At 59.6% G+C, this 14,360-nt stretch overlaps 2 protein-coding genes across 2 annotated transcripts; both read left to right on the forward strand.

Moving 5' to 3' along the window:
• Nucleotides 1-1,130: 1,130 nt before the first annotated feature.
• TMEM61 (transmembrane protein 61) lies at nucleotides 1,131-8,734 on the forward strand. Its single transcript, XM_054212385.1, has 3 exons — nucleotides 1,131-1,182; nucleotides 5,266-5,676; nucleotides 8,104-8,734. The coding sequence occupies exons 2-3, from the start codon at nucleotides 5,327-5,329 to the stop codon at nucleotides 8,387-8,389; spliced, it is 636 nt and encodes a 211-aa protein (XP_054068360.1). The 5' UTR covers nucleotides 1,131-1,182; nucleotides 5,266-5,326; the 3' UTR covers nucleotides 8,390-8,734.
• Nucleotides 8,735-9,907: 1,173 nt separating this feature from the next.
• BSND (barttin CLCNK type accessory subunit beta) lies at nucleotides 9,908-14,179 on the forward strand. The gene is made up of 4 exons (XM_054212686.1): nucleotides 9,908-10,146; nucleotides 11,232-11,311; nucleotides 12,160-12,399; nucleotides 13,160-14,179. Exons 1-4 carry the CDS (start codon nucleotides 9,970-9,972, stop codon nucleotides 13,443-13,445), a joined length of 783 nt encoding a protein of 260 aa, XP_054068661.1. The 5' UTR covers nucleotides 9,908-9,969; the 3' UTR covers nucleotides 13,446-14,179.
• The last annotated feature ends 181 nt before the right edge of the window (nucleotides 14,180-14,360 follow it).

Consider the following 14,360-nt stretch of genomic DNA (forward strand, 5'->3'; position numbering starts at 1 on the left):
GGCTTCAACTACAGCATGGGCGTATCCATAGGAATGGCTTTGGCTGTCAGGGATGCTCAGCTGTAGCTCAAGAGCAACGTGATGGATGTGTGGGAGCGCACTGGAATAGCACAGCATGGCACGACTGCTGTTGGTAAAATCTACCTCCACCTCTGTGATGTGGAAGTGTGGCTGAATCCAGGTGCCAGCCATACGGACCATCCTGGACCTCGGATGCATCCTCAGCTTGTTTAACATTCGGGTGTCTTCATGAGTGCTGCAGGGTAAAAAGATCCAGCGGGAGAGGGGGAAAAGGGCAATATTGGCGTTTGACAGAGAGGTGAGGAGAACTGAAGTGGTCACAAAGCAAGCTTGGGGTGGAGATCCCCCCGTGCTGTGTCCTGTCTGTGGGACTGTGGTGTCCCACCCGTGCAGTAGTGGTGTCCACAAGGCAGAGGTGTCCCACCCATAGGACAGTGGTGTCCCACCTGTGGATCAGTGGTGTCCGCAGGGCAGTGGTGTCCCACCCGTGGGGCAGTGGTGTCCGCAGGGCAGTGGTGTCTGCAGGGTGGAGGCGTCCCAGCCACAGGGCACCTCTCACGGGCTCTGCAGCCCGCAGCTCTCTCCAGGTCCCTGGTCGGTCTGTTCCCCGGCTCCTGCACCCCGGTGGCCCCGGGGGTCCGTGCTCCCGGTCCCTCAGGAGCAGCGGCACTGCCACCCCAGCCCAGCTCACCCACCGCCGCCCGAACCGACACCCCCGGGGCGCCTCCAGCTTCACCGACCTCCCCTCCCCAGCGCTCCCGGACCCTGAGACTCCCCCCCAGGCAAGTCGCCTCCCTCACAAGCAGAACACAGCTCAGTGCGTGCGGGAGGCGGGTGTGTGTGTGTCTGTGTCTGTAGTTTTCTTTGCCTTTTTCTTTCTTTCTTTTTTTTTTTTTTTTTTTAATATCTTTTTTTCTTCTCCCTCCAGGACCGGGGCTGCGGGCCGGGAGCGCTGGCCCCGACGGGACGGGACGGGAGCGATGCTCGGAAGGAGGGAGCCGGTCCGCCGCCGCCCCGTCGGTGCGGGAGGGGAGCGCTGGGGGCCCTGCCCGCCCCGCCGCCGCCGCCCGCCCCCCGCCCCGCCCGTCCCGGTCCCGCCCGCCCCGCGAGCCGGGCTCCGCGGGAGCCGCCGCTCGGCCGGAGCGGGGCTGGCGGCGGCGGGTGAGTACGGCGGAGGGTCGGGGAGGGGGGGAGGTGGGTGAAGAGGGGACACGGACACCCCCCCTGCTTGTCGCTTTGAGGGGAGAGGAGGCGGGGGCACCGGCCGCGGCGGGGATGTGTCCCCCGGGGGTGCCACCGGGTGACAGCCCCTTCTTTAGAGGGGACGTCGGGTTCGGGCATCGCCGCCAAAGTGGTGGCTGGCCTTGCTGGGGACAGTGGGACTGGGGGGTACAGGGTGCTTTGCTCCGCCAGGGCTCCCCTCCATCTCAGCCTGCTCTCGGGAGGATGACGGCACCAGAGCTTCTCGGATGCTCTTTCAAAAAGCATCGTTATTACAATGGGTTGGATGGGTACCAACCGCCTAACTAATAATCATCATCGTAATAATAGCAAATTCAGATAAAGGCAGGAAGGAATCTCCCTAATGACACGCTCGCACTTCAGCGTGTCGCTCCCCCGGCGTTCCTCTTGGCACGTCTGCCCGCGGTTAAAGGTCTCCAGCCCGCGCGGAGTGGAAGGACGGGCTGTAAGTGCCGCGGAGGGATGGGGTATGGAGGTGGATTTCTGCTTGATGGCGGTGGGAGAGATTCAAAACTCTTTTCGTTTCTTGTGTCGCTGGAAAAGAGTGTTTTTCTGAGTAATGCTTAGTAGACCCTATGAATCACCATCTGCATAACTTTATATGGGGGATGCTATTCTCAGCATCTTACTGAAACTATGTAAACTATTAACATTCGTATCTGTTTGTCCACGCAACATGCAAATCAGTTTCCCTGGAAAGACTATTTCAGAGCAGGTCAAAGGAGGAGATGGGGCAGAACAAAATGTCAGGGTGGAGATGGGTGTCTGGGAGCCGTCAATTGCCGTCTTTGGAGGGGCAGCCCCTCCATGGAAACCTGTGCTGGAAATGCTCGCTGGGAGACCCGATGGGTGGGATGCCGAGTGCCCCGGGAGCGGAGCCGTCTCCAGTTTCCCACCTCCCCTCCCGTTCCTGCTCCTTCGGCCTCTTCTCCCAGCGGTTGGTGCACTGAGAAAAACATCACGGGTCTCAGGAGGGCCGCGCCAGCCCGAGGGAGGGCTTGGCAAGGGGACGGTGCGGTGGCAATGTCACCCAGCGCGAAGGAGCCGCCCCCACACAGGCGCTGCGGGAGCACGTGCCGGGTAGGCTGGAGGAGCTCTGAGCATTGCTCCCCGCGCTGCGCCGGTTCTGTCAAGAGAGAAGAGTTTATTCTCTCGAGCTGTCAATCCGTCACCTCCCAGAGGCTCTCCGCCTTCCCTCCACGTCTGCCTCCCCCTCGCTGCCACGGCTCCCAGGTGTGCGCAGTGCCGGGGGCTGCAAAATTCCCTGTGCTGGGGAATTGCAGCATCTCCCAAACCTCACCAAGGGAACCACAGCATCTCGCAAACCTCACCAAGCTGACCCCAAAACGAGGAGAGCGTTGACTGCAGGAGCTGAACATTTCAGTTCTTGGTGCTGTTTCAATCCAGGCTTTCAGTTTGGAGCGACCTGTTGTTTCCACATAGTTGGACGGAGAGCTTTGCCGTAGGGTTTTTTGTGTTGTGGGGTCTTTCTTACCAAACAATATTGGCTGAAAATTTTCCAGGAAAATGCGATGCTCTCAAATGGAGCTGGATTCACGGGTCAGTAGGGTTCTTGTGCTCTTCTGAGCATCTATGGCTGCAAGGCAGCCTGAGCCCAGCTGGTCTGCTGTGTCCTGCTCGCGTTCGGTGGGGAGTTGGAGGACGCTGATCCCTAAGAGCATCTAATAGCATCTCTAATGAATCTCTAGCAGTCCCTTCTCTGACCCAGCTCAGCCAAGCCCCTGCCATTCAGGAGGGAGCACCTAAACAAGTCCCCTCACTATGGGGAGAAGCTCTGCCTCCTCTCAGCCCAGGAGCACCACCTCCTTCCTGGCGGGTGGCTGTGGCTTCTGGTGTGGGGGACCACTGGCCACCACCAGCCCAGGTGGCAATCTGGGGCTCGTGACGGCGGGACGAGAGCCGGAGCCTGTTGTCGGGGCTCCCAGTCCTGCTGCCTTCCTGCAGGTTTCCTAAATCCCACTTCTCGTCGGATTCCTTCATTAAACGTAGATTAGATCAGATGGTGTTTCTTTCACTACAAAGTAATTTGGCTTTCCGTTTAGTGGGCCCATCTGATAAATAACGGCTTGAAATAATGTAATTCCATCCGCCCTTGATTGCACTGAGTCTGTGCTGGACTTTGGCTTTCTCCTTAGCTCCGTCTCGGAGCTTCCAGATCTCAGGGTACAACTTAAGTCCCCCCTGTAGGAGGTGAGCCCTGCCTGGAGGAATGGAGACCAAAGCCACCAGATTTTCTTCATTTTACTGACATACAGGCAAAGCGATGAAGGCAGAGGTAGGGGCTGAGAGCGGATCATCCAGCTTTCCATCCACCTCTGCGCTTGAATCCCATTTCCACCCTGGTTGTCTCCTGGCGTGCAGGTTCTCCATTGGCACTGCCACCACGAGAAGCCCTCACAGAAGAGTCACCCGGGACTGAATCTGTAAAAGGGTGCTGGTGCTTAATTCCCACACGGTCAAAATCTTTTTGGCCATCAAGAAGTGGGAGCTGAGCCTGCATCTTCTTGCTGGGCATTGAGCAAGGCCAGGGGGGATGTGGTGGGACCTCTCTGCCTCCCTCATTGCTGGTGCTGTTTGGTTCGTTGAGGGCTGGGGATCCCCAGGCCCAGGCAGCAGATGCTTGTTGTTTGCTGGAGAAAACAAGGTGGAACGAGAGCCCCATGGAGGTCAGAAACCAGCTCCCCCTTCCCAAATTTTCCTGCTTTGGGGAAGGACAGTTGCTCTTGGTGTGTGACATTGAGCTGAGAAGTGCCACCCAGCAGGAAAGTGTGGTGCTGCCTCATCTCTTTGGTTGTCAATCCAACCCCACCCTGACAGGGACGGTGAAGGTGATAACACCTGTGGGATTGATCATGCTGGGGAGCTGAGAAGGTGTGTGCTGGAGCTGACCCGGGGGAGCAAGGTTTGAGGTGCAAAAGCTCATTTGGCTGAAGATTGAGCAGACTCTTCCAGCGTCAGGGTATTTACACCACCTCCAGAATCAACTGAAGCCCCTCTCTACTTCTGGAGTGTCTTGAAATGGGACATCATAGCCGGATCAATAAGAGCCTCATAGATCTCGGCAGCCTGTTGCCTTAGGCCCCCGACACAGCAGAAATACTTACTTCAGCGGTAGCTCATACCCCCTCCGAGGGTTTAGCTTGCATCCAGCACATTCCTGACTTAATACGGATGGATTCCTTCTCCTGTCCTTGTCCTGAGCTTGGTTGCGGTGGGGAGCGTGGCTATTGAGGGCTCCATCAGTGATGGGAGAGCTCACTGTGGTCCCCGCTCGCTCGGCGCCTCAGGAGCCACCCCTAGGTGAGGTCCCCTGTGTTGCCAGCATCTGGGTTGTTTTTTTCCCCCTGAAATAGCAGCTCTGTGACTTTCGGAGATGGTACTTGGCTCTTTTCCCTGAGAAAGCAAGAGGCAGCGCAGCCCCGAATCCCCTGGGCTGCGGGCTTTCGAGCAGTGATGCCAGACACCTACTGTCACCGCAGGCTGATTTACGTCCAGATTCAAAGAGGAAAACATGTGCACTGATAATTCGGAAGCGATGACATCTTAAATTTATGTCCCTCTCCCTAACCTCTTCCATAAGCCATGCTTTGATCAGAAACCCAGCTGGCGTTCCTCCGAGCTGGGGAGGAAGTCTGGAATAAAACCCAAAGGCAAGAGCTATGCAAGTCCCCGGAGCCGCCTCCGTAGCTCCCCTGGCTGGGCTTTCCATCCTGCCTCCATGGGAGCGCCGCCCTGGTTCTTGAAAACGAGGATGTTTTTACGAGGCTGTTGCGAAATTTATGGGTCCAAACTGGCGGCTGACTTCGCTCTGCCCAAGGGCTTCCCATCCGAGGTGGTGGAAATGCCCCTTCTGATGGTCAACAATAAGTAGATGAAGAGTGTGCAACCCCCACAGAGAGGTCCTAGCTCAGTAGTTTTCTCCTCTGGCAGGTCTTCCATGACCTTGTCCCGCTCGAACTCTGTCTCTTTCTTGTCTTGCAGGACGTGGGCCCTCTCATGCCTTGTCTCGCTCTTCTCCCCTCCTAAAACCTCCTTCCAAAGGATGGCAGCTGCCTCTTTCCGCTATGGCGTGACCATCACCGGGGCTGTGCTGCTGGTGACGGGGACGCTGTGCTTCGCCTGGTGGAGCGACGGGGAGGTGGGCTCCCCGGCCAGCAGCGGTGCTCGCCTCCTGCCTCCCCGGGAAGCCGAGGCTGTTCCCAGCTCCTCCTCCAGCGCCCTGCTCCGCTCCGTCAGCTTCTTCTGCTGCGGCATCGGCGGCATCCTCCTCCTCTTCGGCCTCCTCTGGTCGGTGAAAGCCAACGCCAGGGTGGTCTCCCGCCGCTACCAGTACCATTTCCCCAGGGACCTGCAGTACTTCACCGCGGAGCCTCTGGAGAAGTGGAACTGCAGGTGGGTGCCATGTCCTCATGGGAAGAAGTCGAGGATGGGTTTGACCGTCCCGGCACTGCCATCTACCCGCGCCTGCTCTCAGCCTTGCTCTCTGGCGAGCTCAGATGAGCAGTAACGCTGCTGGCCGCTGCTCAGCCCCCGTGCTGCGCCCTCCTCCTGCTCCCCGAGCAGATGCTCTTGCTCATTAGTGTCAACCTTCACCCAAGCCCCCCCCAACCTGCCCTTCCTGCAGGCCCCCTCCCTGCCCACGCCGACTGCTCCCGCAGCTGGCTCGGCAGCAGCCGGTTCTCCTTGCCCTGCGGGGCCATCACTGGCCGAGGCAGACATCTCCTTAGCAGAGCCACTGAGCAGAAGACCGCATTGGTTTTCTGGCAGAAGGTCTGGATTTGGGGGCGGGGGGGACCATCCAGACCTCCAGCGGTTGGAACCTGCCCTGATGGCACAGGTCTGCAGCGCTGTCTGTAAGGATGAGGGGGTTTGTGCCATCTTTAACGGAAGGAAAATCTGTGTTAAAAGGGGGTTAGAAGGAAAAAAGGAGGAAAATAATCCTTGGATTGGCATTGAGATGGGAGTGGAGGAGAAGGGACCCGCTACGAAGCCCACTTCGGGGTGTGGGAAGACCCCTCGCCCCCCACCCCAAACACCACTGCTGCTTGTCGGGTCCCCAGACTCTTCCTGTGTGAGCCTGAGATTTATTTCCACTTCTTGATTTAAAAGTTTTTTGATCAAAAGGGTCTTTTTTTTCCAGAGATTGCTGTGGAAGCCGAGCCAGCCGGCCCTTCCCAGTGCTGTTTTATGGGGTCACAGCGAAGACCTTGGCTCCGGCATAAATCGGGCTCTGGGGAAAAGCAGCACTAAAAGAAACTCTTAAGAACATGAACCCATAAAAATTCAGTCGAGGTGGGAGGCACGTTCCTGGTTCTCCAGGGATTTCGGTGCCCATCTGAATATCTGGGGGCAAGACTGTGAGTTGCTCTGGGAAGTCTGGGGGGGGTGTTCCTCCTCCCATGGAGGGCTTTGCTGTGTCCCCTGCGGGGAATGTCCCCTTCCCCGAGCTCCCGGTTCCCATGCTGGGTGGGAAAGCATCGCCCGGGCATTGCTGGTGCTGCGGCAGCTCCTGCGGCCCCAGCTGCGCTGGCGTTCGTGCAGCAAAGCCCTCGAAAGCAGAAAATGCCGCTTCGCAGAGGGTTGGCAGGGTGACACCCTGCGCTGGGAGAACCCTCCCTCTCCGCATTCCCCTTGCCAAGCTGAGGCTGTCCGGCAAAAGCCTCGGTGCAGATGCCTGGGGTGGTAGGTCTTGGACAGGGGGGGTTCTGATTTCGGCATGGAGGCATCCCTGCAGAGCATTGTAGCTTTCCCTTTGGACCACCTGTGCCCCTCCGACCCCCCGAGCCTCCCCAAGATGGGTTTTCATCTGCAAAAGCGAGCGGACAGTGGGTTCCTTTCAAAGCCTTTGGGGCTGCACCCAGGGCCGTGCGCTGGGCAAAGGTTGGCCGGAGGTTTTCCCTGTACACAAGCTGTGTTTGCTCAGCAAAGCGCTGCTGGAAGTGGCACCAGGCTTGGCCGGCACGTGGAGGGCTCCGATGGGCATGAGGTGGGGGTGTGACCGCATTGAACCAGGATGCCCGGCTCTCGCCCGGCTGCTTGTGCTGCTCACTCGGCTGCCTCGGAGGGGTGACTTTGGGGTTAGGCAGATGATGAGGATGTTCTCCTGCCTGTGGGACGCAGCGCGGTGCAGGATGAAGGGGCAGATGCCTCGAGAGCCAGCACCTCTGCTGCTTTGTGGCCATTCACACCTGCATTGTAGCCCTTAATGCCAGAGGTGGCAGATCTTTGAGGCTGCCATGCCAGGCTGCCCTTCCTCTTCTTGGGTGAGGGAGTAAATTCAGTGGGAACTGGGCGGCTTGGCCTTGTCACGAAGTCTGATGGATGGTGCTTTTCCTCCTGCATGGCTCCCCACCCTCCTGGTGCCGGGAAGTGGCCAACATCGTCTTCCCTTGACCTTGGGCATGCAAAACCTGACCATTCGCCATCCCTAGTACAAGCGTGTCCACCATGCTCAGGGATGTTCTTGTTGATGGGGTGCTCTGGTTGATGGGTGCCAGGATGCTCCAGTTGCCAGGGCACTGGGCTACTCTGGTTGATGGGGCAGAGGGATGCTCTGGTTGATGGGTGCTGGGATGCTCTGGTTGATGGGGTGCTAGGATGCTCCATTTGATGGATGCTGGAATGATCTGGTTGACGGGGTGCTGGGATGCTCTGGTTGATGGGATGTCGGGATGCTCCTGTTGATGGGGCACTGGGAATCTCCAGTTGATGGGTGCTGGGATGCTCCCTTTGATGGGTGCTGGGATGCTCCGGTTGATGGGTGCTGGGATGCTCTGGTTGACGAGGCACACTACTGGGTTTCTTCTTCTTCCTTCGCAGCACCTGGGATGCCAGCACCATCCCCACCTACGAAGAAGCCCTGACCTGCAGACCTGCCCACGCTGCCCCAGCCTACGTCCAGCCCCTGGGGAGGAAGGAGGAGCTCACACCACCCCTGTACCGCTACCTGGAGGAGGAGGAGAGCTGGCAAGGCGGCCGCCGGCGCAGCTCCTCCGACAGCGCCTTGTTCCGCCCCAGCCCGTCCTGGCTGGAGACCCAGCACCCCGGGGAGACGCAGGCAACGCCTCCCCCCAGCTACGAAAACATCAGCATCCGGGGTGTCTGAGCTGGCGGCGGCGGGGGGCTGGGACTCTGCGGTGGCTGCCCAGTCCCTCGGCTTCAAACCGAGCCCCTTCCATCGCCGGGGTGAGAGGAGGGCGGGCGAGGAGGGGGACGGCAGAGGGGTCCGTCTGGTTTTCTGAGCCATCAGTTGGGGGCTGTTGGGATTGCGGGTCCTGTGGGCGATGCTTTCGGAGCGGCGGGGGTAACTGGCATGTTTGGAAGCTTTCATATTTTTAATAAAACCACTGCTGGTTGCTGATGCTTTACATTCCCTGCTCTGACCAGCCCTGGGGGGCTCCTGTCAGGCCAGGGGCTGCCCACTCAAAGCCAGAGCTATATAATAAAAACTGCAGCAAAGATCGAGGAATCTGGCCAGAGAAAAAACAGCTCCGTGCCGCCCCGTGCGCTCCTCTGCCTTTTCAGTGTCCCTTCCAGCCCTATCTCCATCCCTTCCACCTTGCTTTCCCCGCACACCGCCTTCCTGTGCCTCACTTCATTAGGTTTAGAGATGTTCAGTGGCTCGTGCATGCGTTCAGGGCATCCGAGTGCGCTCGGCATTTCGGGCAGTATCCTATAAAAAGAGACCCTGCGCGGCTCACCCCCCTCCCTGCCCACCGTGGATGGGTTCGCAGCCTTGCCCAGAGGAAAGACCGGCTTCATTGGGAGCTGCTGCCCATCCCACTGAAATAACAGGCTGCCCTGCACCCCCTGCGGGTTTGCAGAGTGGCTGTGGAGCCCCGGCCAAATGTAACATATTATTTATAATATATTATTTTTCACAAGGCAGGTACACGCTTTCCTACACGGGCAGGTGAGAACGGGAACAAACGGAAGGCTAATTAAAGCCAGCGCTGCTGTCTGGCTGTCGGATGTGCGGTGGGAAGGGGACACCTTTTAACCCCCCTGCTCCATCCCAGGCAAACACAGGGCACACGGACACTGTTCTCACTCCCGCTGAGGGGACCGACCCTGCTCCATCCTTCCCTGGCTTTATCCTGCCCTTGGCAGCCCGGTTGCTGCCCCACAGAGACAGTTCCCCAGCACCCAGCTGAAGGAAGCGGGGACTATTCCCAACCCAGCAACCTCCAAAAAGACCCCGGAGCGCTCCCCCCTTCCCTGCTGCAGCCCTTGAGAACATGCTGCGCCCCGGCGTCCCCCTCATTTTGGGGGTCTGCCAGCTCTGATTTATGAGCCAAGTCCAGCTCCATCCCCCAGGGCTGGGAAAGTCCCATTGGGACCAGGATTTTGGCTCTCCGGGTCCCCGTCTCTCCCTCCCCGTCCCTTCCCCGGGTGTGGGGTCCGGGACCGTGCCTGCAGGGAAGGTTACCCGGACACGTGCCGGGCGGCTTCACTGGAGTGTGAACGGCGGGTCAGTGTTTGCATTCATTACAAACCCGTTAAAAACTGGCTGGCTCAGCCCTGGGCAGGACCGGGCTCAACGTGCAGCTGATCCTCAGCCCCTGGCAGCCTCCGGAGAAAGAAACCACTCCTTGCCTTACCCGGGAGGTGCGCTCAGCCGGCAGCAGCCGCAGGTAAACGGGCTTCCCGGCATCTCTCCTCCCCTGCTTCTCCCACCCGGCGCCCATGGCCGAGGAGAAGACCTTTCGCTATGGGTTCATCATGCTGGGTCTCTTCCTGGTGATGACGGGGATGTTCATCATGAGTGTGGAAAAACCCCAGATCTACATCACCTTCTGCGCCCTGGGCGTCCTGCTCGTAGCCGTGGGCATCACCTGGAGCATGTGCCAGTGCTACCCGAAGGTAGGGTCTGTCCTGGGACCTGATCCTAGGGATCAGCTGGGTTTGGGGGGGCTTCAGCTGCTGTGGACATGTAGCCTTGGGCTGTGCCTCAGTTTCCCCATCCGTGGGGTTGGGTAGCAGCAGATCCCAGGGGAAAGCTGGATGGGGAGATCTGGAGGGAAAAGTGTTGGTTTGGGAGGCTCGTGCCCTGCTACACCCCCCCCCCGACGCCTGCAGGATGTGGAGCTGGTCCCTCGCCCCCACGGCACTCCCCCCGAGCCTGGGGCTTTGCTGTCAGGCACGCAGCGGGGAATTATCCCAAGGAAATCAGCTCGTGTTCATCTCTCCCATGCAAACCCCCCCAAACCAGCCCCTTCCCTGCACCCGCGGTGGCTGGGGGCTCGCTGGGTTCCCAGGGCTTCAAAGAAGGGGTTGTGGTGGCCACGGAGGTCCGGAGGGGCCCAGCCCCCCCCGAGCACAGCCCTTGCCTGCCGGTCTCCTTGGCAGAGGGCACGGCCGGCGCGGGAGGGCGGCCACGCGTCCCTGCCCCGGGAAACGGAGCTGGCAGAAAAGGCTTTTTTTTTCCCAAGGAGATGGCGGCTGTGGAGCTGGTCTCGGTGGCGCAGGATGGCCCGCCGACAGCTGGGCTGCACCCCAAAATGTGGGGCAATGCGTGGCACCCCGGCACCGGCTGGGATCCCCAGGACCAGGGTGAAGCTGACCCCAGCTCCCCCCAAAGCCGAGCTCAGCCCTGGCGAGGAGGGAGATGTGGCACCGTCACCATGCTCGGGGCTCAAGGACAGGGCACCCTCGGCGTTGTCCCTGGCCACCTGCCTCCTGCACGAGCCCAGGAACCCTCCTGGGCTCGGGGACAGGCATGACACCCCTGGGGACAAGGTGCTGAGAGTGGGGCTGTACTGGGTTCATTCAATCCCTTATGGATTTTCTCCCAAAAACCCATTTCCAGGCAAGACACCCAAATGTGCTGGGAAAAGACCAAAAATCCACCTGAAGGGAGACTCTGGCTTTTTTACCACTAACGCGGGCTGAGGGTCCCCGTGATGCCCAACGCAGCCCCCCGGGCTCTGTGTTTCTTCTCCCCCCAGATAACGTTCATTCCTGTAGACCTCGAGGCCGAGCGGTTCCTGGACCACAAACCCATCGTGCTGCCGGAGAGGGACACCCGGTAGGTCCCAGCACCCCACCCCAGCGGCCGATTTCCTTTTGGCGGGTGTTTTCATCTATACACACAGTTATCTGCGTGCCCCCGGGGCCAAGGGCAGTGTCCGAGCACACTGGCACCGGGGACAAATACACCTATTGCAGGAAGAAATGACAAGCAGGGACCGGGGTGGGGGAGGCCAGGGCTGGCTGAGCCTCTCCGGGGCCAGAGCAGGAGCGATGCCGGGGGGCGCAAAGCATCCAGCTGCGTTCCTGTGGGCATCCCTCTGCAAGGACCCGCTGGCGTGGGCGGTGCTGTGGCTTCTAAAGCACCTGCTGGAGAGGGTGCAGCAAAGGGCTACCAAGATGACGAGGGGACTGGAACACCTCTCTTATGGAGAAAGGCTGAGGGATTTGGGTCTCTTCAGTCTGCAAAAAAGACGGCTGAGGGGGGACCTTATCAAAACTTATAAATACTTAAAGGGTGGGTGTCAGGGGGATGGGGCCAGGCTCTTTCCAGTGGTGCCCGGGGACAGGACAAGAGGTAACGGGCACAAACTTGAGCATAGGAAGTTCCACCTGAACATGAGGAGGAACTGCTTTACCCTGAGGGTGGCAGAGCCCTGGCACAGGCTGCCCAGAGAAGTGGTGGAGTCTCCGTCTCTGGAGACATTCAGAACCCGCCTGGACGCGTTCCTGTGCAGCCTGCTCTGGGTGACCCTGCTCTGGCAGGGGGTTGGACTAGGTGATCTCCAGAGGTCCCTTCCAACCCTATGATTCTATGATTGAGTCTTGCGTGTATGTCCCCGAGCATCTCCTGGCTCCACGGGGGTCCAGGTCCTGCTCAGCACCCGGTTCCTCCTTCTCGCGCAGCTTGATTGTACCCTGTCCCAGCCAAGAGGCCACCAACACCTACGAGAAAAGCCTGCCCTCCTACGAGCAGATCCAGAGGCAGGAGGTGGGCTCGGACCCGCTCCCACCCATCGCCCAGCCCAGACCCCGCAGCTGCTCCCAGCTGGCCGTGCAGGCCAAAGCAGAGGTCCACCGGGAGCTGGGGGGTGCTGGAGACCCCCCCCAAGAGCCGGTGCCGCGGCTGGAAACGGCGGCAGGCAGGTATGTGATGGCAGCCGTGGGATTTGGGGGGAAACTGGGGGGGTCAGACACCCAGAATGAGGGGAGAGAAAGGAGGCAGAGGGGTCTTTGCTGCTTGTACAGCACCAACCCCCAGCCCCGCTGGAGCCCGGACGGTGTCTCAGCCCATGGGGTCTCTCAGTACCAAATGATTTACCAAGATGAAATCAGGAAGAAATCTGGAATGTCTTTGGTTGTGATTAGCATTGTGCTTTTATTTAATTTTATAAGTATAAACAATGTCCCCCATCAGCCTAAATGCCAAGTTCCTCGTCAGACTTTGATAGAAATGAGATGCTCAGTACGTGTCCCTCAAACCAGATGCCATGTATGGTGCCTGTGCATTGGTCCAGGAGTTGGTCCCAAAAGTGCTTTGCAGGCGACGGGGGTCACCGTGCAGCCTCAGGGTGCAGGACTCGGGCACCCCCTCTGCCAAAACGCAGCTACAGCTGGCATGGGGCGCTCTGGTCTCTCCCCGGGATGCAGGCACAGCATCCCAGGGCAGCCGCTCCTTCATCCCATGGGCAGGAGAAGGAACCTGGCAGGCAGGTTGTCCCCATAAAGGCAGGCACTGGGGGCTGAGATAGGCCCCCCCCAGGGTGCCCCAGCCACCCAGCACTGGTGATGTTGGGACGCTGGCCGAGCAACGCTGAGCCCAGCAGCCACCGGCTCCGGGAGAATCCCCAGCTCCATCCCAGCTGTGTTTAGTGTAACTACCCCTCAGCCCTCCCTGTTCCCGCAGCCCCCCCCGGCCACCCCCAAGCGATGCGCCGCTGGCATCCCTCCTGGAGGACATGGACACGCCGTCGCTGGAGGGCTCCTTGCCCGGTAGCCCTGTGCCTCTGGGCCGGCCCCCACCACCCACTGCCCGCTCCGGCTGCATCCCGACTAGCTTCCTGGTGGGGGGAGAGCACCCTGTTTCCCCCCGCAAAGGCACCAGGGAGGAGAACGACCTCTATTATGGGCTCCAAGAGGGGCCGGACACTCTCCTCGAGGATAGCGACTGCCTTTTTGAGCCTGAAAACTGATTTCCCGGAGAGAACGGCCACTTGGCATGGACCCATCTCGCGGAGGGGACACAGACATTGCAGCCGGGAAGAGAGGGGCTGAGGCTGCCCCCCGAAAGCGCAGCGCCTGCAGCGTGGAGGAGCCCTCCCCGTGCCCACCCAGCCGCTCGGGAGGCTGCCATCCCACAAAATGCGAGGGGAGCACCGCCACCTCCCAAATTTTCACAGCAGAGGGGACAAGGTCACTCTCGTCGGAGTCCTTTGGGTGGGCGCAGATGAGTGCGAATGCCAGGCTGGGCAGGATCCGGGATAAATAATGTGCTTAGGAAGGGAAAAGAAGATTAGCTTTGCCGCTTGAAAGAGGATCAGCATGTAGGTAGGTAAAGATGTATTCACCCCAGGTAGGCTTTATGGGGAGGCATGTCCATAAAGCCTTTTTTCCACTTATTAAAGCCCCCCCAGGAATTAAAATTAGATCCTGAGATTCCATCAGCAGGCAGCCTTCATGCCTCCAGGTTGGAAAAAGGGTGATGGGGGGGACGGACCGTGCTGTCCCCCATCTCCTGCACGAGGAGCCGCTTCCAGCCGGCGGGGGCAGAGGGAGGAGGACTTGGCTGAGCCAAAACCCCTGTGACGGCTGTGGCTTCCCGAAAGCTGCTCGAGGCGGTGGCTTTGGGCAACATTTTTTCTCTCTCCGCTTGGTCGGTGTCATCAGCTGTGACGCTGCGGGTGGCTTTGCGTGCCGGCGCCCGCTGTTCCCCAAATTCCCTCTGAATAATAAGCGTTTGTTTCAAAGTCACGCTGATGGAGCTGAGCCTGGTTTGTCACCGCGACAGGGGCAACGCAGCGGTTTTCCGCAGCCTGTTTGCAACGTGCAGCGACGGGAGCTGCGACCTCCGCCTGCCCTTCAGCTGCTCGGGGAATCCGGGGGGATGT

Source organism: Rissa tridactyla, chromosome 8 (assembly GCF_028500815.1).
Source record: "Rissa tridactyla isolate bRisTri1 chromosome 8, bRisTri1.patW.cur.20221130, whole genome shotgun sequence".
NCBI classification, from domain to species: Eukaryota; Metazoa; Chordata; class Aves; order Charadriiformes; family Laridae; genus Rissa; species Rissa tridactyla.